This window comes from Schistocerca piceifrons, chromosome 8, assembly GCF_021461385.2.
Source record: "Schistocerca piceifrons isolate TAMUIC-IGC-003096 chromosome 8, iqSchPice1.1, whole genome shotgun sequence".
In the NCBI taxonomy this organism is placed as follows: Eukaryota; Metazoa; Arthropoda; class Insecta; order Orthoptera; family Acrididae; genus Schistocerca; species Schistocerca piceifrons.
In genome coordinates this window covers 223006750-223029581 of record NC_060145.1, presented here as the reverse complement: position 1 = coordinate 223029581, position 22832 = coordinate 223006750, and the positions used below count along the sequence as shown (strand labels likewise).

The 22832-nt window shown below is 36.2% G+C and overlaps 1 protein-coding gene across 1 annotated transcript in view; it reads left to right on the top strand.

Moving 5' to 3' along the window:
* Window positions 1–1346: 1346 nt before the first annotated feature.
* LOC124712225 (SANT and BTB domain regulator of class switch recombination-like) overlaps window positions 1347–22832 on the top strand; it is a 138350-nt gene continuing 116864 nt past the window's right edge. The window contains exons 1-4 of the mRNA XM_047242519.1: window positions 1347–2047; window positions 16835–16947; window positions 19525–19638; window positions 20591–20744. Of these exons, the coding sequence (XP_047098475.1) occupies window positions 1347–2047; window positions 16835–16947; window positions 19525–19638; window positions 20591–20744 (1082 nt within the window). The remainder of the gene's footprint in view (window positions 2048–16834; window positions 16948–19524; window positions 19639–20590; window positions 20745–22832) is intronic.

Here is a 22832-nt window from a genome sequence, read left to right as displayed (position 1 = left end):
GCTTGTTGGCATGCTGGCTAATGAAGTAATACCAGACATTATTAGATGTTGGGTTTCCGATTACATTTTAAATAAAAAATTATTTTATGTGGCTGCATATTTCTGCTAGAGCTTTCGGTGTTTTTGTTCTGCCCCTGTCGTCACAACTATTCATGAATGAAAACGGCTAGTAAAGTAACAAAGCAAGCAGAACGGCTTCAGCACGTCGAAGGCCCCAGAATCACTCCTCTTCTTTAATATGTTCTCTTTAGAAGTATAACCGAAGGCTTTTTATTTTGTTCTGATTTGCCCCTGTGGTTTCCAGTTTAGTCTTATTTGTGAGGAACTATTGACAATTAATTAGCTACATTCAGTCTTTATAATCCACAGATTTAACTATCCAGAAAAAAGGAAGTACAGGTTAATACTGTGTTGCTTGTTACACAACTCGGCCAAAGTGCTAACGCAAAGACAGATTTGCTTGTGTGCGAAATACTATTTAAAAACGGGACGCAGCAAAACACAGCACCAAGAGTACTGTACGTGTAACTGTCACCTGTGCGCACAAATCAGAGGCATGTATTGCTTGACACTGGTGTATGCGCCTCCTTGTCTCTTCCTGCGAAGGCCGCATGCGTCAAGTGCGCACGGAAAGTTGTAGAGATGCATATGCACCTTTAGAATACCTTATTAAAGTCCTATTGATTCCAACCATTATTTAAAAAAAAACTGTCGTACCGTGAATCACGCAAATAGTCGAGACACGGCAGACTGCGAAGAAAAAAATGGAGACTATGACTGTAACGCACAGAACATATACGGGTGATTCGGTTCTATCATTACATTTTATATAACGGCGCTGGCATTTCGATTAATTAATTTAAAATTTTCAAATCGCAAAATTAATTTCCGCTGAGAACGTGGGCAGTTGAGGAGAACCAAGCGCATCAAACTGTCCCGTTACCTTACCTACGGTTTCCATAACAAACAATCAGAAATAAATGAGACGTGTACCTAGTTGTAACATTCGGATGCTAAAAGCGATCAATACAAAACAAACAAGTAAGGAATCCGGAGACACTGTGAGTTACTTTGTGTTCGAAACTTTCTGGTCTCTGTGTTATTTCTGGACTGTTCATCGATTCAGGTAACTAACGTTCAGATAGTATGACACAGTTACGAGTCTTTGTAATATTAACCCAGCAACGAAGCACGAGGCGATATTAGCATACGAAGGAACGCATGGTACGAATAAAACTGCATTATCATTCATTGTCTCATTTCTTTTACCGTTGCAGATGACATTACGTATTTTGAAGAATGCGTTATAAAAGACTTAAAAACGCAGGTTTTCACAGTTACGCACAATGGCGAAGATAAATACCGACAATACAACTTCGGCAACTTCGAAGTCCAAAAGCTTTTCCCAAGCAAGTATTTCCAATAGAAAAGGTATTGGGTCCAAGCACAGCAACAGAAATGATAAAAGAGCTTGCACAGAAATATCATTCAAAGATTTTCTCTGTTTTCTTCGAACGGCCTACCAAATAAACGAAAATGTTAATGGTAATTCAACTGATGTAGCAATTGACTGGCAAGAGGTTGCTGCAAATGAACTTGTATCTACGTTGATGGGCTTAAACTACCCGGAGCTTCCGAAACGTGTTCAGCTAAATAAAGAAAGCTCTGAAGAAAATATCGAAGAAGAAACTAAGACTGAAAACGAAAAGAAGATACAGACAATTGATAATGCGTCATGCTCTCCGTTGGAGAGACTTAAAAAGAACAGGAAAGATGCTATAAGTGAATTAATCGCAAACAAAAGACTGTTAGACGGGTGCAAGAATATGGAGCACTTGATGAAACGTAAACTCAATGAAGTTATCCAGGAAGGACTTCTAGATTCTGTTTTACCTTATGTTGTCCCCAAACTTGGTGTTTCTCACCAGCAACAGAATAAAAAGACACATAGTGGAGAATCTAAGAAGTCGTCAGAGAAACATTCACACCATCAACAAGTTCACAGAGAGAAAAACATAGGAGGGAGAAGGAAGTCATCTGGTGGAGAGTAAGTATGCTTGCCACATAGCTACAATAATAGTACTGGAACATTTCCTTAACTGGATAAATTATTGAACATTGTGCCCTATGGTAACAGAATTTTAAGAAGAATTGTGTGTGTGTGTGTGTGTGTGTGTGTGTGTGTGTGTGTGTGTGAGAGAGAGAGAGAGAGAGAGAGAGAGACTATTTATCATTGTTTTCTTGGTTATTTTTTAATTTGTCACTTAGTTTGCATGTGGGATGCCACTTAGGTACTTGTTGGCAAGTACGATTAAATTTATTTCTAAAGAGTTGAAAGACAGACTTGAATGCATCACTTGCTATGTCCCCTCAATTTTTTTCTGCCAGTCAGTAATGATAATGCATTTTCGATATGATCTTATTATTGATACTGCTTTTCGATGATTTTACTACTGAACACATGCCTTGCATGCCTAGTAATATTAGACTGACTGCAACTGGTGTTTGTATTGAGCTGCATAATAGCTTCTGGACAGGTATTATCTCAGGTTGGGTAGTAACCTGCCACAAATAATTTAGGCCTAAATCTGTCTTTTTCCTCCATATGTACATTAAAATCATCTTACATTATAAATTTTGGCTACGGTCACATTAGGTAACAAAGTCATCATTCGGGGGCGGGGGGGGGGGGGGGGGGGGGAGGGCAATATCTAAAGTAGGAAACTCTAAATCTTCATCTACTACTACATTTAAATCTTCAAGAATTGCTCTACAAACATCTATGAACTGCATGGCAGAGGCACTTCCACTTTATCGCATATTACGGCTTTTTCCTTTACATTCATGTATGGAGTGCTGGAAGAATTGTTTTTTTGGTTGTAGATTATTCCTAGATCACTTACTGATAGCTGTTTCTTAAAACTTTTTAAGTAGGCTTTAGTGGGATAGTTGGCATCTGTCTTCAAGTGTCTGCCAGTTCAGGTTCTTCAACTTCACTGTGATACTCCCCCATGGCTCCAACAAATCTGTGACCATTCATGCTGACCTCTTTTGTATGTGTTCAGTATTCCCTGTTAGTCCTGTTTGTTGTGGGTTCCATACTCTCTAGCAATATTCTAGATTGGACTTTCCAAGTTCTTTGTAAGCTATCTCATTTGTAGACTGATTACATTTCCCAATGTCCTACCAATGGTGTGTAGTCTGCCATCTGTTTTATCTATAACTAAGACAGTCTATTCATTCCATTTCATATCCTTACAAATGTTACTCCCAGGTATTTGGACAAGTTGACTGATTCCATTTGTGACTTACTGATATTACAGGTATAGACTATAATGTTTTCGTATGTGTGTGTTACATAATTTTACTTTTTTGGACATTTGAATTATATTGCCAGTCACTGTACCCCTTAAAAAAATTATCAAGATCTAAATAGTAACAGTCTAAATTGCAAATTCTTATGTTTCTATTGGTGGTGACCAGTTTCAGTTATCATAACCTCCATGAGACCAAAATAAATTTACACAGAACATATGAGGAGCCTGTGCTCAGTGTCCGCATACTGCGAAAAAATAGCCATCACCAACTGTGATTGGTGTGGCTAAACTAATTTTGGTTATATGATGGTTAAGATAACTGAAACAGTTCACCACCAAAAGAAAGAAAAGAACTTGTGATTTAGTCAGTTACTATTTGTTCTTATAAGAAGTAAAAATGTTGCTAATGTTTCAACATATGTATTATCAATATTTATTATGATCTGACTGAATATTTGTGCAGTATTTTTCAGATACTACTTCATAATAGAATACTGCATCATCTCAAAAACTCTGAGGTTAGTATTAATATTGTATGCCAGTTCATTAACATACAGCATGAAATGGAAGGGTCTGAACACACTCCCCTGGGGCGTAGCTGAAGTTACTTCTTAATATGCCAGTGACTTCATATCCAAGATGATATGCCATGTCTTCCTTACCAAGAAATTCTCAGTCCAATGGCAAATTTTGTTTTGTACCACATATCAGTGCACTTTCATTGACAAACACTGGTGTGGTCGCAAGTCAAAAGCTTCTTGGAAGTCAAGAAATATTGAATCCACCTGATTTCTTTGATCCATAGCTCTCAAGTATCTTTTGTGAGAAAAATGCGAGTTGGGATTAATTATTGCAATATTAATGTAATAGAAACATCATATATGTATGTATGTGTAAGTTAAATATTTCACACTGATTTTCAGACAGTTTTCACTTTGATTGCTTATTAAAATAATTCTTCCCATTAAACATTTAGGCCTATTTGTAGCTTTTCAGTAGTTTATGTCACTGGCATACATGGCAACTTTCTGATTTATATTTTTCAGGAAATTTATTTAAATAGTGTTTGAACACTATCAGTTACCACACTTTGCAAACACCATGTTTTATAGTTAATAATTCTGAACCGTAGATAATCATATTCCCTCCATTGGAATATTAATGTCAATAATGCCTGCAGAGTGGTCTGTAACTAATGTATTCGTAACCAGAGTGTCACGGTAACATAATGGTATGTTGGGTTCTTTGGTCACTTGTTGCTCCAGCAGGCTCTGCTTCTCTGGTGGATTTACCTACTACCCAAAGAAAAATTAAATATTGGAATTAAAATGTCATAGGATTTAGTAATTACTAGCTTTATCAGAGAAATAAATACTTGTACATCTTAAGAAATCCAGCCAAATGAGTATCTCCACTAAAGGTAACCTAGTCTTTCTATTCATGAGCAACGGAGTTAAAAATCTCACTTAGCAGTGAGTTGTACTACCTTTCATCCTGATGACGGCAATGAGCTACATGATGAATGAACTGACATCACTCTATAAAACTCTGAAAGAATTGAGAACTGTCCTCCTGCTCCACATGTGATAAAATGAGGGGGGAGGGGGTGGGGGGGGGGGGGGAGGAGTAGAAGAGTGTTGGAAGCTGGAAGCGGAATGGATTCTGGGAGATTTTGCTGTGCTGTTAAGTTATTTCACAAGCAATGGCAATATGTATCATTTGTACCTTGTGCAAGAAATTTGGACTTTGGCTACTTGCAGGAGGGTTTCATATCCTGTTCTTCTGGAGGGAGAGAGAGAGAGAGAGAGAGTTTATTGAAGCCTTTAACAGTGAGAACATAGTTAAAATTGGCCAACTAGAACCATAGTCATTTCATTAAAGTTGTTGCACTTAAATGGAACAATATGAGTGACATACATGTGCAAGCGCGTGCGCGCACACACACACACACACACACACACACACACACACACACACACACACACACACACACACACACACACACATTTTACAGAATACCTAGGAAGAACATATTGCCCGTCCTACGGCCAATCAACTCGAAGAGTTGTGTAATAACCCCAAAGAGTAATCTAACAAGGGTGTAACCAGAATTTAGATGACATATACAACAAGGGAAGGTAACGACAGGATGGCCTAGCCTCATATAGAGAAGAAGTGGCTCACATATTGGTGCATTTCTTTATAAACTTCCAGCAGTAGGCTGCGAGTGACTATGTAAGATATCTTTAAACAACAGAAACTGGTGGCTTTTAGCTTTGCCATTCAAATTTGTCTCTTGACTGGCTCTCTCATCACCTGGCTCAGGATATCAACTAAAGCAGGAGTGACCTTAAGGAACCACCCCTGAACGTTTCCTTGGACGAGCCAAGGTGAAGCATCTCCCACAGTTCTGAATAAACTGACATGCCTCGTGTGCTACAACCTTGGTACCAGACTGTCAGGAAACGTTGTATCCCTACAACTGTGTCTGCAATGGGTGCCCACTCCCCCCTTTTCTCACAGTCGGATTTTTGTAGCAGCTTTCCTTCACATATTGCACCATAACTGTGGAGGTCAGTTTAGTGTAATGACTAGATGTTCTGGCAATTTGCACTTATTCATGTAATTGGCTGGTTAAAGTTTTTCACGTGAATGAATTTGTTACAACTCACTTAATTTTTCTCCAATTGGTAACATCCTTTCAATTTGTATATACACATTACATCTTTCTAAAGAGAGGAGAGCAACTGCAGTCTGTTGCACATGTTTGGAAAACAAATTGCTACAACATATTATGAATATAACAAATAAATAATAGTAACTTCTTATGAGTATTGGTTCGAAATGAGTCAAAAACATGTACATCTTGCTTGATGTCATCCCAGATGTGCTTCATAGAAGTGAAGTCAGTTAACCCAGGAGTGCCCATAAGCACCCACATATCTGTGGAGTGTTCATTGAACCACTGTGACAATTTTTGGGATCTGTTGGATAGTGAACTGTCTTGCAGAAACTACAATCATGTATGGGGTGCTTTTGATGAAATAATCAAATGTGCTCAATAGGTTCGTACATTTCCCTGCTAGAGGATGATATTTTACCTATTCGGAGGCACAATTTTTTGCATAAATATCTGCTACATGAGAATACCTTCACCTCCTGCCTGAATACTGAGCTCTCAGGAAGCAGGATGAAATGCTTCATGCTGTTTTTGTACTGTGTCCGTGGCATGTACTATGACGATCTATTGTGCTGCTCCTGTGTCCAATCAATCTCTGTGGCCTGAGAAATAAAAGCAGAGTTGCATATATGGGCCAGTGGCTTCTGTACGCACAGAGAGGAGTTGTTTCTGAATGGTGGCACCGTTCACCAGTATCAGACTGGCTAATAACTTTGTGCACTGTGGCTCGTGTACCCACTGTTACAATCCGTGATAGTTGCTTCTGATGCTTTTCATCAATATGTTGTTACCTACAGCAGCAGATTCAGATGGTGGAGTTTTTTCTTGAATTAACACACTCAGAATACTCCCTTGAATGGTTACGTATAAATTTTCCAGCATCTGCATTACCTCTAACAGAATTCAAACCACATAAAATGTCACACCATTCCATTAATCCTGGTGACAAGAGTGCTTCCACTCAAACACATTAGCTATGTCTTGATTAAACTGCTCATGAGTCTATAAATTACTATGAAACTTTTGCAGTGAAAGCTCTACATTTTACAATTTTTGGAACAGGATTGTTTCCTTACAATAAAATTACTGATGTCCAGAATTTTTTAATTCAGTGATCATAGCTTTCTTATGTTTCATGGCATACATTAACATATTAAGTGACATTATGCTTCTGGAATATGTCAGAAATTTTCATTCTCTTCATGTCCAAAAATAAACTAAACTCAAATGAATCTAGGAAGCATACTTTCACTGACCATCTTAAAAGAGCTGCATTTTCATCATTTCACAGATATAAAATTGTCCACAGCCCTGTACTTGGCTTATGACTGAGGCTATATTTCGGGTAGTTTTAGAAGAAAAAATCTTCCATTTTCTGTCTCACACTTTTTGTATTAGATACCATCTTTTTGTCTCATGTCATTAATACCCATAAAGTTGTTGATATGCACTTAAACTACTTAAGCTACAAATAAAACTGGCTAGAAAGGTGTTATTCATACATTTTAAAAATACATTATGTAGAAACCAATTTTTAGAGCTTTTTGAATTACTAATACCTTTTTCTAGACTCCGTAGTGCGGGAAGGAATGTGATCTGAATATGTTCATAGAGCTGCTTGCTGTTGATTTCATTTTGTATCTAACTGTTGTCTTCTTTTTATGTTTACGTAATGCGGGCAGTATTTCTACAGTGAATATTTCTCACGTTTCTACCTTTGCAGTATTCAGTATAGCCTTCTTTTTTGTAATTTGAAATGCTTTGATTTCAACTCAAGTTCTTTGCGGGGAATGAAAGTTGCAAGGTGGATGTAGGGCAGCAGATTGCTCATCTAGAATAAAAATAACATATTGGTCAACAGTTACAGCTATGTTATAAAAGTTTCTAATAGCTGGCTGATATTGCATTGCAGTTTGTTGTGTACTTTTTTACCTGCTCACAACTTAATCAATGGAGATAGGGCCTACATATACAAGCGTTGTCATAAACAGAGGTAAGGAAAGGCAAACACTTGCCTGTATCTAATTGTTGTGTGGTACAGACATGCAAAATCGCTAACCTTCAAGCTGCTGCTACTTTGGTATTTCATACACACACAGGACGTGAGTGTGACGGGCTAAAATAGCCAAAAGTGTTGCAACAGCTGTTAATTGTTGCTCCTTATTGAATCTACCACACTTTTGCAATTTGACTGCTTTTGAAAGCCTGTTTCATATAGTAAGATCCATGCTTATGCTCTCTTTGTTATATGACACCCTCTTCCGGAAATTCATGATTTTTACAGTAAATATGTCCATTCGGCTGCTTATTCATTAAATGTACAACTAGCCAGACAAGTACCATCAATTCTTGACAGTATCCAACACACTAGTTCACAAACATATTTTGAACACCATTTTTAGCCTTGTCTGATTCCAGAATCATCAAAAGAGTTTACCACTTATCACACATGGCTGTTTGGAGGTGCAGTGTATCAGTAAATTTATCATCTAAGGCTATATTTTTCTGACATCTATCTCCTCCATAATTACTACACTCCACCCAAACACTTTTCATTACCCTCACAACTTTGTCTTCATAATGGCCTTTCTTTATCATATGATTAATATCTATGTGAACACTCCTACTGCAGAGCATATACTATGTTGCAGCAATTGTAAATTTCTTGCCTACTTCTTCATCGTAGTTATTTAAATTCTTCTTCATAGCACCAGTACCCTAGAAATCCATACATGGAAATGTTCTCTGAATCTCACACTTGCTACCTGACTAACTTAAAGAAAACTGCAATTTTTGAACAGTACTATGTGCCTATTACTCGTACACACATAGCCATCTAAGATATGGTATTATATTTTGGGGAATACAGATTTCACAAAAAGTTGTTTTAAGCTCCAAAAGAGAGCTATTTGTAATCTGTAGGGTGTTACCTGTAGAGATCCATGTAAAGGACTCTTTAAGGAGTTGAAAATTTTGACCCTCCTTAGTTTATTCATCTATGGATCAGTATGTTTCCTCAAGTCAAATCAAGAATTCTCTTCTCCAAATAGTGAAGTACACAACTATCAAATGAGAAACATGCATGATATCCATAGAAACATACATTCAAAAGCCCTGTACCAAAACAGTGTGATGTATCTACCCAAAATAATGTTCAGTACCTTTAAAACAAACAAAACTTACATATATTTAAAAAAAAATTAAAAAGGCTACTATTAGGTCAGAGTTTCTATAATTCTGATAAATTTCTTTGCTATGTAAATAGATAGTGCTCAACTTTTGATTTTCTTGTGTAAACATTTGTTTTTTCATCCCGTGTAAAAAGAAGACAAAATATGTAAAGTGTAACTAAGAAAATGTTAAAGTGTAACTAAGAAAATGGTATTTCCCTTAATGGATTTTTTTATATAAACCTTTGTATTAACCTTGTTTTTCTGTTTTTTTTTGTCTTGGATGTGAAAAAAAGACAAAATATCTAAAGTGTAATTAAGAAAAGGTTAAAATGCAATTAAGAAAATGTTATTTCCCTTACATGTTAAAAATATAAATTGTACTCTCTCTCTCTCTCTCTCTCTCTCTTTCCATATGACAATTCCTACATCATGTATATGATAAGAATTGAACTAAACATGCAACAAGCTTAAAATAAATCTGTTACTGACCACATTATCTTTGTCCCTTAATTTTCACTAATTTCTGTCATTGTTTCCACATTTATGCACTTTCACTTTTTGCTGCATATTTTGTTGGGAAGAGTGATTTGTACTTTTTTCCACTACTTTTTGTTTTTCTTTATTTATTTTCTTTTTTCTTGGATTGTGTTTATATTTTTAATCTGCATTATCTTTATCTCTGAGATGTACACTGGATTCTCTGCCACACTTGACCTCTAAGATTTCCAAATAACTTCTGATGTTAACATTTCATCATTGATTTTGCTGTTGTTCTGTCATGTCTGTGTCTCCCTTGACAAGGGCTTCTTGATCACTTTCCTGCTTGATTCCTGAATAGTGTCAATTGCTTGACCCCTTTAGTCTATTTTTTCTTGACCGAGAATTTTCAGGTTATGAAGGCAAGCTCTTATATCACGTTTATGTTGCTCCTACATATGCTGCCTCTTGGTGAGTATTTTATATCTTCATTGGAATGTTGTTTCAATTTGTAAAGGTTTTATTTCATTAATAACTATAAAGAATGGTTAAAAGCACATAACATCAGTGAAATAAGTTTTAAATTTTATCTTATTTACTAATTTATTATTTTTTATTTTCAATATTAATATTATTACTGGTTTTGTTGTGCTGTTTGTCTGGTTTCTCCTTTTTTAAAACCATGATTTACATAAGAATAAATTGCATGTCTTAATGACATAATAAAATGCTGCCACTTTCTGAAGCTGGTGGAAGGTGGGACGATATTATCACATGTCACTTTGGTTCTTGCTTTACAAGAGCTTCCAGTTTTGTGGTGCTTTGATGATGATATTAAGATTTTGTGATTAGCCATGATATCTTACTTAGTCCTTTTGTCAGCCATTAAATAATTATGTGGAAAGATGTCCTCTGGAAGGTCCATCAATTCTCTATGATTCATTTTTTTAATTTTTTGATGTTTAGAGGGTTAAGAACTTGATTAGTGGAGGAGAAAATGTGATGGTCTGTTGTTAGGGCTGTTCTAATATTAAAACATCATCAAAATGTAACCTAATGGCAGCAATTATTAAATTTAAAACTTTAATATATATATGCATTTGGTCTTAAACCTTGAAACATTTTATGCGAGACTAACACAGTACAGCAAAAATAGTTTCTTTATGCATATTTCGTAAAAAGTTGCCTTATCTTTCTTTATAGCTATTCCTGTAGACCTGGATATATAATTACTTGGGCTCTGAAACATTTGGTTCTTTAGTATTTTCATTTCTCTCAATGTTACCACTTTTTGTATCATTCAAATAAGTCCAGTTACCTGTCATTAACATTAGTCATTCAATTGCATTGCCATCTGTTGACTTACTTTCGCCCTGCATTACAATTATGTCACATGCAATTTCTGCACTTGTGGTTGTAATAATTACTATTATGGAATCATCATTCCCAACAAAGTTATAATGATTTTTATTCAATAGGCAGCTCAGAAGAACACATGCAAAGGCTAAAGTGGGGAGTTGAAGGACAATCCTTCCCCTCCCCTCCCTTTTACTCTGTGGCTAGCTAGTCCATGTTATCGTCCATCTAAAGAAAGTCTACCTTTCTGACAGAGTTCATAGTCAGCCTTGTTGTCTTGTGTTTTGTTCATGGTTCACTGTTTATGACATCCCATTTTCATTATTTTTCATACAGAGCACAAAAGCCAATGGGGAAAATTGCAGTGAAACATGCAGGGCCCATTGTAAGCAGAAACTGACAAAAAAAACCTGTCATTGATGAGGTTTTCACAGAATAAAATCAAAATTTATATCTTGGCAAAAAACCCATTTCAGTAGTTCATACTCAGTACCAGTACTAATAAACTATTTATATAGCAGCTGCTGATACTGTGGACATACAAATTAAAAATTTGACTACTGTTATTTTGGAAGTACCAGTACACTGAAAAGGTGAGGCAATTGAATCTATTTTTGGTTCTTGAACCTAACCAAATCAGTCATGGTTCCAATCTTGAAATAACTGCATCTATGAATATGGTTTTAGAATAATGTGTACTGTCCTGCACTAGAAATTGCTACATGTATTCATTGCCGCATTCCTGATGAGCATATTCTTCTTAACCACAGACAATACACTAAATTGTTTGCACAATATTATGTCACCACATTTCTTTGAATCAAGTAACTTCTGTTCCCATGTTTACTGTGTTTTGCATTTTTTTACGATGAAAACTAAGTGTGGAAAAAGATACGTGTAAAAGTTCTCTTTATGGCTGCATGAGGGCAGTAAGCTGCAAGATAGTACCTGGGAGGGGGGCTGAAATCTTGCAGATTTTGTTGTTTACAAAACTTTGCCCTTGCAACGGAGTCGTTCAGTAAATTCATCCAAAAACTTAGTGTGTTGAGTGCTGCATAGAATACTGAGTGCTACCTGAGATCTTCTGCAAGTGAGTAGTATATTAGTTTATGTGTACATGAATTTTACATTGTATCTCATGCTTAACTTGCATTATACAAAAGTATAACTTTTATTATTAATAATACAATGAGTATTTATATGAGTGTCACAGAAGACTAATGTCAGTTTATGCAAATTCATGAAGGGGCCATTCACAGATTGTGCTATCATACTTGGTATTTGTTTATGCCTTACAATATCATAATCTGAAAATTTAATTATCGTAACAGCATTATTACTGCATTCATTCCTGACCCAAACTGTTATTGAAATGTTGCCTTTTCCATTATTTTACTTCCAAAGAAATTGTGGCAACTACTGGCCTCAGCATGCATTTCACATTAGTTTGCCTAGTATGAATGTAGATGACACATGCCATCTGTATAAAAAATATTATTATTTCCCTTTTACCATACAAAAACAAACAAATGTTTCTCATATACACATGACAGATGCATCAGGATCATAGAATGAATATCAAAGGGAAAACCACTTCAACAGTTCACACAGATTGACTGACAGTTTCTGCTGGAACTAAGGAACTGAGAATGTGATACATTTTTAATGAGACATGTTAAAAGGTCTAATTTAAAAAAAATTAAATTTTCTTTGTAAGTATTGTACTTTGTTATACAAAGTGGAAAATCTACAAGACAGCTAGAATAAGTAAGGATATAGAGTTACTTTCATTTTAAAACCATTATTATAAAATATTAAGAACATTTATAAAATGAAACAATAGATTTTCACAAAAATAACTTCTCGAACAATAAAATCAAATCATTGTGGAATACTATTAAGAGAGAGACAAGGAAATAATCCAAAGCAGATGTCATTATTTCTATTAAAAGAGGATGAGAGCATTAAAAAAAAGCAGTTCATGTATGACAGACGTTTTCAATAACTACTTTTAAATAGCAGATGAGGACATTGGTTCAACAAGTAAACAGAAGAGCAATGTACTGAGGAAACAGTACAGTGGAAATTTAGTGAAATGAAAATTCGTTATAAATCTCTATCTAAAATAAGGGAATTCATAATAACAATCAAAAGTAAAAGTTTGTATGTTGTTGATGATATCTTCCATTACACATTAAAAAGTTGTTGTTTTATAATATGTAGTGAGATATTCATCAGGAATTCAGGATATTTTCCCAGACTTTAAAACTGCCATTGTTAGGTGTCTCTATAAGAGACACAAAACACATTTGTAAATAAGTATTGGTCAGTCTCACTACTTAACTCATTCTCAAAATTTTTTGAGTTGATTATGTACTCGATGGTTGCCACTCAGCTGGGTAGTAATGAGATACTTGGTCAATGACATTTTTAATATCAGAAGTGCTGCTATACTGGGATAGTGATTTATACTTTTAACTAAGCTGATCTCAACATTGTTAAATGATAAATTGTCACCAGTTTGGATGCTTTTGTGACTTATTGAAGACATTTAATTGTGTCAAAAATAATATTCAATTAAAAAAATAAATTTTGTGGAATACATACTTCAAGCACATACTTGATTTAGTTTCAGTTTAAGAAACATGAAGCAGAAAGCTAGGCTAGGATTTTCAGGTAATACAAATAAGGGAGGCACATTTGTTACCTTACAAGTGATAAAATTGTCCTAGAAAGGCAAAAAAGTAAAATAGTAAATAATGTTTCTGTTAAAGTGATTAGTTGATTTTGCAAAAATGGATTACATTTAAACTCACTACACTTCCCATTGATTTAAACCAAAAATAATAAGCAGGGTAGGATGTTCGAAGTCCATGGCTGAGAATATTGTTGAAAACATGAACTGTAAAAACAATACAGTAGATTTGCTAATATGTTTAGGTTCACCTCCTTTTCCATAAGTCTAATTGTTGCCTTTTGGGACATTATTTTGCATATTTTGATCTGCTGATATTCTGGGGGGTAGTATTCTGGGATAACTCCTCAATTAGCAGGAGGTATTCCTTGCACAAAAGAGAGCACAGCAATTAGAATTGTGTGGTGTTCACATATATACATCTAGGAGGCATTTATTTGTTCATTGGTCCTGTGACTCTAGAACTGTAGAGTATATAAATAATGCTGGACCTTTGCTTAATTTCTTGAAATTTTTTACAGGCATCATTTTAGCAAAAAGTAATATTATACAATATTTTATTACTCTATACATTTTTACTTTTTAATTAGTGCTACGGTTTTGATTTTCTGAACACTCCCTTACTGTATACAAGCAGTGCTTGATCAAGTAACTCTTCACAGTTGATATGAAATTGTTTCTGTCCATTATTATTTTTCTGGATTTGCATGATGTATTATACAGTTTGATGCTTGTACGAAGCATGACCTTTTGTAATAGTGCTGTATTTATCAGTTGTGCATATACATCATTTATATATCTTGTGTGATAGCTGTGTACAGATTCATTACAAAGTGATGCATGGACTGTGCTGATTAATTTTTCTTTTATGATAAGTACATTTCCTGGTATGTAAATACATGGAAGTGCCAGATTTTGTTTTTTCTAAACAGCTATATGAATGATGGTCTTTGGTCTATCCCTTCCATTTGTCTAATAGTCTCTTTCTCTAATTTAAATTATTTCAGACTTTCTCCACAATTTCACTAAAATACTACACCATGTTTCAGATACCAAGTGAATATGAATTGTCCTTGCCCATCTTTGTTTTCAGTACTGCCCCTCATGGATTGTTCTCATGTGTACAACGCAGATACAAGAACTATCACAAATGACCACCCACTAACTCCTACTGCAATCCAGTCACAGGCATTTTCTGAATCAGAACAAATTTTCAATACACGGAAATTTAGGTTGCAAGGGACACAGAGCTTTCAGTCAAAGTTTGATCACTTGCCTGCAATCAACAGCAGTTAAATAACAGTGGATTCGATTTACTTATATTACAACTTGTATGCTTGGAAAATTTTATTCATGCATGCATCTGCATGTTTATTTATCAGTCTGGCAGAAAGAGGTCTTGCATTATCGTGGAGTAGCATCACTTCATGCAGTATTCCTAGTCATTGTTCTTGGATTTCATCTGCAAAACATCTTAGTTGTTGACAGTTAATTTCAGCAGTGACAGTTACCCCTTAGGGAAGCAATTCATAGCACATCACACCATCACTGTTCCACCAGATGCATAACATTATCTTTTTTGGATGTGCACAGGTCTTTCAACAGGGAGTTAATGCTTTGTCTGAGCTCAGCCATTCCTTCCCTTTCCTGAAGTAAACATAAAGAATAAAGACACCATTTCTTGTACAAGTAATGACACAGGATAGGAAAGGTCGATGTTGTTCATGAGCCAGTGGATGACAAGCAAGCAGAGATGCACATATGAACACCCACTGATTTTTGTTATTTTAGCTTAGAGCATGCAGTACCCATACACTCAATTTTTGAACCTTCCTATTTCATGCAAATGTTGCACAATGGTGGAATGACCATAGTTAATCACAGCTGCCAGTCCTCAAGTATGCTGATGTGAATCATTGTGGATTAATGCTTTTAAATGATTTTCATCAAACCCCAAAGGTCTTTGTGAATGTGGAGAGTGGCTAATGTCAAAACGAGCCTCCATAAAATGAGAAAACCATTTCCTTGCCATGCTCTGTCAAATGGCATTATCTCCATGTACTGTGCAAATGTTTCTGGCTGCCTCCGGTGCACCCCTGTATTGAACTAAGACAGAAGAATATGTCAGAAATGTTCCAATTTCCCCTCCTGGCAATCCATTTTCTAGTGTCCATAGCACCAGTCATTATCTCCAAAAGACAATATATGTAAACTCAAATAGCGACAATGAACTACAAATAAAAAATGACAGTCGATAAACAAACCCATAACAACCGGAATGCCAAGATGCAAAACAGAAATGTTACGAACCTATGCACCAACCTAATACATGTGAAATGACTGAAATATGCTCACCCCCCCCCCCCCCCCCCCCTTGCTCTCCCGCTCTATCTGCCCATCCCCCCCTTTCTTTCCCTCTCTCTCTCTTGCAATGATTTTTCTTCAGTTTCTGTTTTGTATTTGTTTAACTACCAATCCTGGTTGACTTTGTCCTGTTTCAGCCATGTTCTCTTAATGTAATTATAGGAGCATTTTAAATCGTAATTCAAAACATTTTTTATTCTTTTTTACATCACTCCTTGTATTAAAAAAATTGTAGGTCAAAGACACACATGCAATTTTGATATCATGATGTGACTTGACTCATTAAGGTGGGCAATAGGTCTTTCTTTATTCCATATTTGTTTTCCAACCGTGTTTTCATTATTTTAACTCTAAACAAATGATTGTTAATAAAAACTCCCATTTATAAAAATACAAGTAAAAAAGAACGAAAATAATAATTCTAAGGTCCAAAATGCCTATGTGCGATGAGTGTCTGTCACACCATAGACTGCTTAGAGATTTTGAAAGTATGTTCATTGTATTTGATACGAGCATATACTTTTCAGTGTTTGGTTTGCCTTTGTTGTATTTTAAAACAACTAAATCAGTTATTTAAATACATAATTCTGGTTAATGTTCTTATGAGATGAGTGTATGTGATAAGTACATTGATAAAACATGGATGTTGTACAGTTATGACCAAAACCATTTAAATATGTTTATTTTTGATCTATATGCATTGAATATCTGGCCTCTGCTGTTCATGTGTTTCATATGAAAGCTTATATTGATAATACCCTTTATTTTGAAGCATTGAAGTGGAAATTCATGTCTGTGATGAAGTCAAAAACTTAAAAAGGGATTTCAAGTGTTCTCAGAAGCTCCTAGTTTCAAAAATGGGATATTTTGCTGAAGTGACAACAGGTAACTATTTTAATTTATATTATTTGTTGCCTAAAATTTAGCATATTATGTATTCATACTAACAGTAATTAGGATCACAGACAGCAAATAGCATAACAGTTGTATCATAGTTAATAAGATCATTGTAAACCCCGTGACTATGTAACTGCCATGCAATGAGAAGTTGATAGGCTCCGAATTCTTATTTCTAGATGACAAAAACAAAAATGAGCACATAAAAGAGTGTTGAGAACCAAACTGCTAAACCATTCAATATACGTGACTATAAACAGATATGAATTATCTGATGTTACAGAATTCCTACTGTAAAGGCTGGATGGGAGGTTAAAGATTCTTTGAAATTCATGCTCTTGTGTTAAGTGTAGTGAAGGAGGAAGTAGGTAGTACACAAGCTGAAGAACTGTTACTAACAACGAAAAGAGATTAAAGGACAATGGTCACAGATAAGAGCTGGTGCCACGTACTAACATGTGATTCTCTAAGTTTTCCTAGTGTAATGCCTAGTCTATGAGATTTCAGGCTTGTAGCCAGATGTTGGCGACATCTTGCCACAATATTTTGACTGACAACCATTCCACAATCATCACCTTATTTTTTAATCTGAAGATGATTGATTGGTTTTCACCCAATATGCCATGGGAAGATATTGGCATTATCTGGTTGCAAGCCAGAAACTTCATGGGATAAATAATAATGTATTTAAATGTTGAACTAGTTGAAATCTCTGTCCAGCTGACCTAATTTAACTATGTCACAATTGCACAGAATGACTCTACATAAGTAGTAGAATGAAACAATGGAAACTCGAGCTTAGAACATCAACAGTATTAGGAAAAGGATAGATTGCTACTCACCATAAAGACGACCCACTAAGTTGCAGGTAGTTACAATGAAAAGACTGTTACATGTTAAAGCTTTCGGCCAAAGTCTTTGTCAGCAAAGAAAGCACACACACACACACACACACACACACACACACACAAGCAAGTACACTTCATGCACCCATGACCACTATCACCAGCAGCTCTGAGTTCTGGTCGGAGCTGCTGGTGATAGCAGTCATGTGTGCTTAAAGTGTGCTCACTTTTGTGAATGTATACATGTTTTATTTGTTGAAGAAGGCTTTGACCGAAAGCTATAATGTGTAATGTTCTTTCCATTGTGCCTGTCTGGAGTCAATGGGTTGTCTTTACCGTGAGTAGCAATCTATCCTTTTCCTAATATTGTTGATATTCCAAACTGGAGTTTGCATTGTTTGATTTTGCCTGATCGCTTTTCTTCCATTCCACAACCCTAAGTATTTGAATAATTAGATCAAGGAGTCCAAGTCCAATTCCTTTTCCAGTCCTGACAGAACAGTAGGAACAATTGCAGGGGTAATGGTTACGGAATGTCAAGGTTTGACAGACATGTTGTAGATGGTAGAACAGTGACAGAAAGTAGCAATGAGTGATGTGAGGATGATATTAGAGAGAGGTGATCTCATTTGAGGGCTTGACTAGAGAAAGCCATAGTCTTGCAGGAATAATGTATTACAGAGGCACTTGTGATTTTGTTGGTATTGACAGACAAGATAGGGGCTTCTGATTTATTATTATTACTATTATTATAGTCAGTTTTGTATGGACTGAGATCTGAGATTTGGATGTGAGCCTCAGAGATGAAATTCAAAGAATATGCAATGGGTGGCAGCTAAAAGGAACTATTGTTGCTTATTGGCTGTTTTTCTTCTTTTTTTATGGACTGAGATTTGTATGTGAGCATTGTCAGATGGAGGTGAACATCAATGAAAGTGTCCTTTGATTTGGAAAATGACCAGCTGAATTTAAGTTGGGAATAGAAGTTAAGTTGTTGCATGTAGCAGAGCATTTTTATTACGTTAGTTTCAACCACAAAGATGTTATCAGTACATTTTTACTATCTTGTGTTGAGGAACATTTTTGTGTGAAGCCAGTGAAAATGTTGGCACAGGACAGGTCCATCCTGAGTTCCACAGCCACCTCCCTAATTCACTTGTAGGTCTAACCCTCAAAGGTGAAGTAATTGTGGGTAAGGATGAAATTGGATTGAGTGACAAAAAACAATAGGACTTTGAAATGGGTGTTAGGATAGCTAGTGTTGTATGACTAGGAAGTGGTGTGTACATGGTATGTTGCTGTAGAGTGAGGTGATGTCAGCAATGACAAAGAAGATTTCAGTCAGGAGAGGGGTGTGAATAGATTTCAAACATTTCAGAAAGTGTTTGGTGTGTTTTATATGTGATGGGTTGGATGCGTTGATCTACTAAGGCTGAAATGCAATTGTTGATGCTTTGAAGCCTGCTTCAATGTGATGACTGGGAGGTTATTTTTGTGTATTTTGGAGAGCTGGAGAAAGCAGGGGTGCATGAGTCTTGAAGAGTAGGAAGTCTTATGATGGGAGGTGTGAGAACTTTGAAGGGCATAAAGCCACGTGGATTTTTAATTTGTTGTGCTCCAGTATTTGCTTTGGCCAGTATTATCAGCCCATTTCACCATTTTGGAAGTAGTTAGTATGGTTTAGCACTGGGTTGAAGTGGCTTATAATTTTTATTTTCAGGTCAGAAGCTTGAAGATATGGACATATCAGTTCACTGTGACATAACAATATTTGATTGGTTGATGAGATGGGTAAAGAAGGATATCAATACAGAGCAGTGTGCACCAAAGCTTGGTAAGTTTTTTACTCAGTAATAGAAAATATTCTGTAATAGAAAAATACCCCAGTCATTGCCCTATTAAAGTGCTTTTACAAAAGCACAAGAAAAACAATTAACCATTTGGCTCATGAAATCATAGGTCAGCACATATGGATGCCGTATGGAGGTAATATGTAACAAGGTTAAAGGATTTTTCTACACACAGATATGTATATAATAGGAACTAAAGATTTTCTCAAATGATTTTTAAATTTTTGATCACAAGTATATGGATGAGAATAATGTAAAGAGCAATTCTAAGGGTAACTTCTTCTTTTTTAATGTGTGAAAGTGTTTCTTTGTAATAACGGTTGATTAAACAACATTGTTGTTTCCAAAAGGTAACTACCACAAACTGTTCAAATACCACTCTTTTATTTTTCACTAGCTGAATACTTGATGTTACCTGATTATTTCATTATTCTGTTAGAAAATGAATTTATAGTGTAAAATCAGTGTTATTTTATTTATAGATTTTTAAGAGTGTGTGCAGATAGGTAGCTCAGCAAGGAAGTGACAGACAATAGACTGAATGTTTGAGGTGACCCCTGGTCAGTTGTAGGATTTTAAACTGTTGCTTATCACTTTTTTCATGTCTGGCAATGTTTGTTGAAAAAGTTTATCAAAGTAATTATTGTTGAGGCATATAATTTACTGTTCTTTCATCTTGTTTAACATGATTAGTTTCGTGGAGTACATTACTAGTTTCATTTACAAACTAATTTATTTATGTGCTGTTATATAAACACTTTGATATTTCCTGTTGCTAATTATTTTTCCACCAGTTAAATAACATGCAAAGGAACAGAAGAATCATGATCAAAAGAACTAATTGACATGCTTATAAATTACACAGTAAGACATGCATTATGGTTTTTGTAGTTTTTATTGTGACGTTTTTACTGAGAACTGATCTGTCATTTACAGATGCTGCAAATGTTATCCCAATACTAGTGTCAGCTGCCTTCTTGCAAATGGATCCCTTATTGGAGGACTGTTTGGAGTTTTGTCGTAATAATATGAATGAAATAGTGAAGGCATCTACTAACTTATCTTGTCTGAATGACAGCATTCTTACCAGGTGAAATTTTTAAATCCAAATTCATTGATATACTTTAGCTATGATTGTACGTAACTTTTGAAATCATTAATACTCTAATGCAGGATGGATTAGCTTCATTATCGTGTATCATGAGAAACTTTTTAATAACAAACATTTCATTTTATAACCTGAATTAATCTTACATTATCTTTCTGTAGTAATGTATAAATTACTGTAGTCCATAATAATTATCTACTTACATACGTGATATCCTGATGCTGTAGAAAAGCAGTAAAACAAATTTATTTGACATTTTATGCAAAAAGGTGTCTGGAGAAATGGAATGCACAAGTGGTTCTCTGCTGGAGGTAGGTGGAAGCATAGATGATGAATGCAGCCATGTGTTATCAAAATTCTTGATTCTTAATGACAAAAAATGTAGAGCAGCTGTGGGCAAATGGCAGGCAATGACCATTAAACTCTGCACCCAGGCACAACAGCATTGACACATTACTGTAAGAGTTTCTCAGAGGCAGCTTGGTGACAAGATGCTTCGCTATCAGCACAGTCCTGTGTTGCTGTGTCAGGATGACATGACAGCATCATGTCTTCAAATGATCACAGCTAGACAGGCCTTTGGCCAGCCTAGTGGAAGATAACAGTGTTGCCTGGAGTGATGAATCCTAGACCATTGGCTGTGTTACCACATCTTTTGATGTCAGACCTCAATGGCATGAAGCTGGGAGAGCCTCATTTCTTAACTTAGATCATGAGGTAGCAATAGGATCCTCCAGCAGGTGGCCCCATGGAGACAGCGGAAGAGTGAAAGCAATCTGATGCCTAGGCCATTAGGCAGTGGTTGCTGGTTTGAAGCCCAGCTGCAACAATGGTAGCTGAATCTGAAGAGGGTTGACAATCATATGGTACAGACCAGCACGCACATGGCAAGCACTGATGCAGGCCCAGTCATGCTTCTGACCTGCTAATGTGGAAGACAAGTATTGCCACATACTTCATTAACATTGAAACTTCCTGAAGGCTGGTCACTGCTGGGGAAACTGGGTCACTATTGAGGATTCTGGTGATATGGCAAAATGTTGCATTGAGTGGCTGTGATTCATGCCATGGGTGTGGCACAGGCCACCTGTCTTGTGTCGTTACATTTCCTCCCTCCTAGGAAAAATTTGGCTTACTGTATTCCTGCCTGAGTAACTGGCTGTAAAAGAAGCACTAATACACTCTAAGACAAAATTGATAAGTAAGAGAGCTTCACAAATTCAGCAAGTCAGTGATGCATTGGTCCACTTCTGGCCCTTATGCAAGCATTATGCAGCATGTCATTGATTTATAGAGTTGTTGGATTTCATCCTGGGGGATATCATGCCAAATTATGTCCAACTGACATGTCAGATCATCAAAATCCTGAGCTGGTTGTCCCAAATGTTCTCAACTGGAGAGAGATCCAGTGATCTCGCTGGTCAAAGTAGCAGTCGCCAAGCATAAATACAAGCAGTAGATGCACACACTATGTGAGGATGGGTATTATCTTGTTGAAATGCAAATCTAGGGTGGCTTGCCCTGAAGGACAACAAATGGGTCTTGGAATATTGTCAATGTACCACTGTGCTGTAAAGGTGCTGTGGATGACAACCAAAGGGGAGCTTTCAAATGCCCCCATAAATGAAAGTCAAGAGGGTTGAGGTCAGGAGAGTGTGGAGGCCATGGAATTGGTCCGCCTCTACCAATCCATCGGTCACCGAATCTGTTGTTGAGAAGCGTACGAACACTTTGACTGAAATGTGCAGGAGCTCCATCGTGCATGAACCACATGTTGTGTCGTACTTGTAAAGGCACATGTTCTAGCAGCATAGGTAGAGTATCCCGTATGAAATCATGTTAACATGCTCCATTGAGCGTAGGTGGAAGAACATGGGGCCCAATCAAGACTCACCAACAATGCCTGCCCAAATGTTCACAGAAAATATGTGTTGATGACGTGATTGCACAATTGTGTACGGATTCTCGTCAGCCCACACATGTTGATTGTGAAAATTTACAATTTGATCACGTTGGAATGAAGCCTCATCCATAAAGAGAACATTTACACTGAAATGAGTATTGACACAT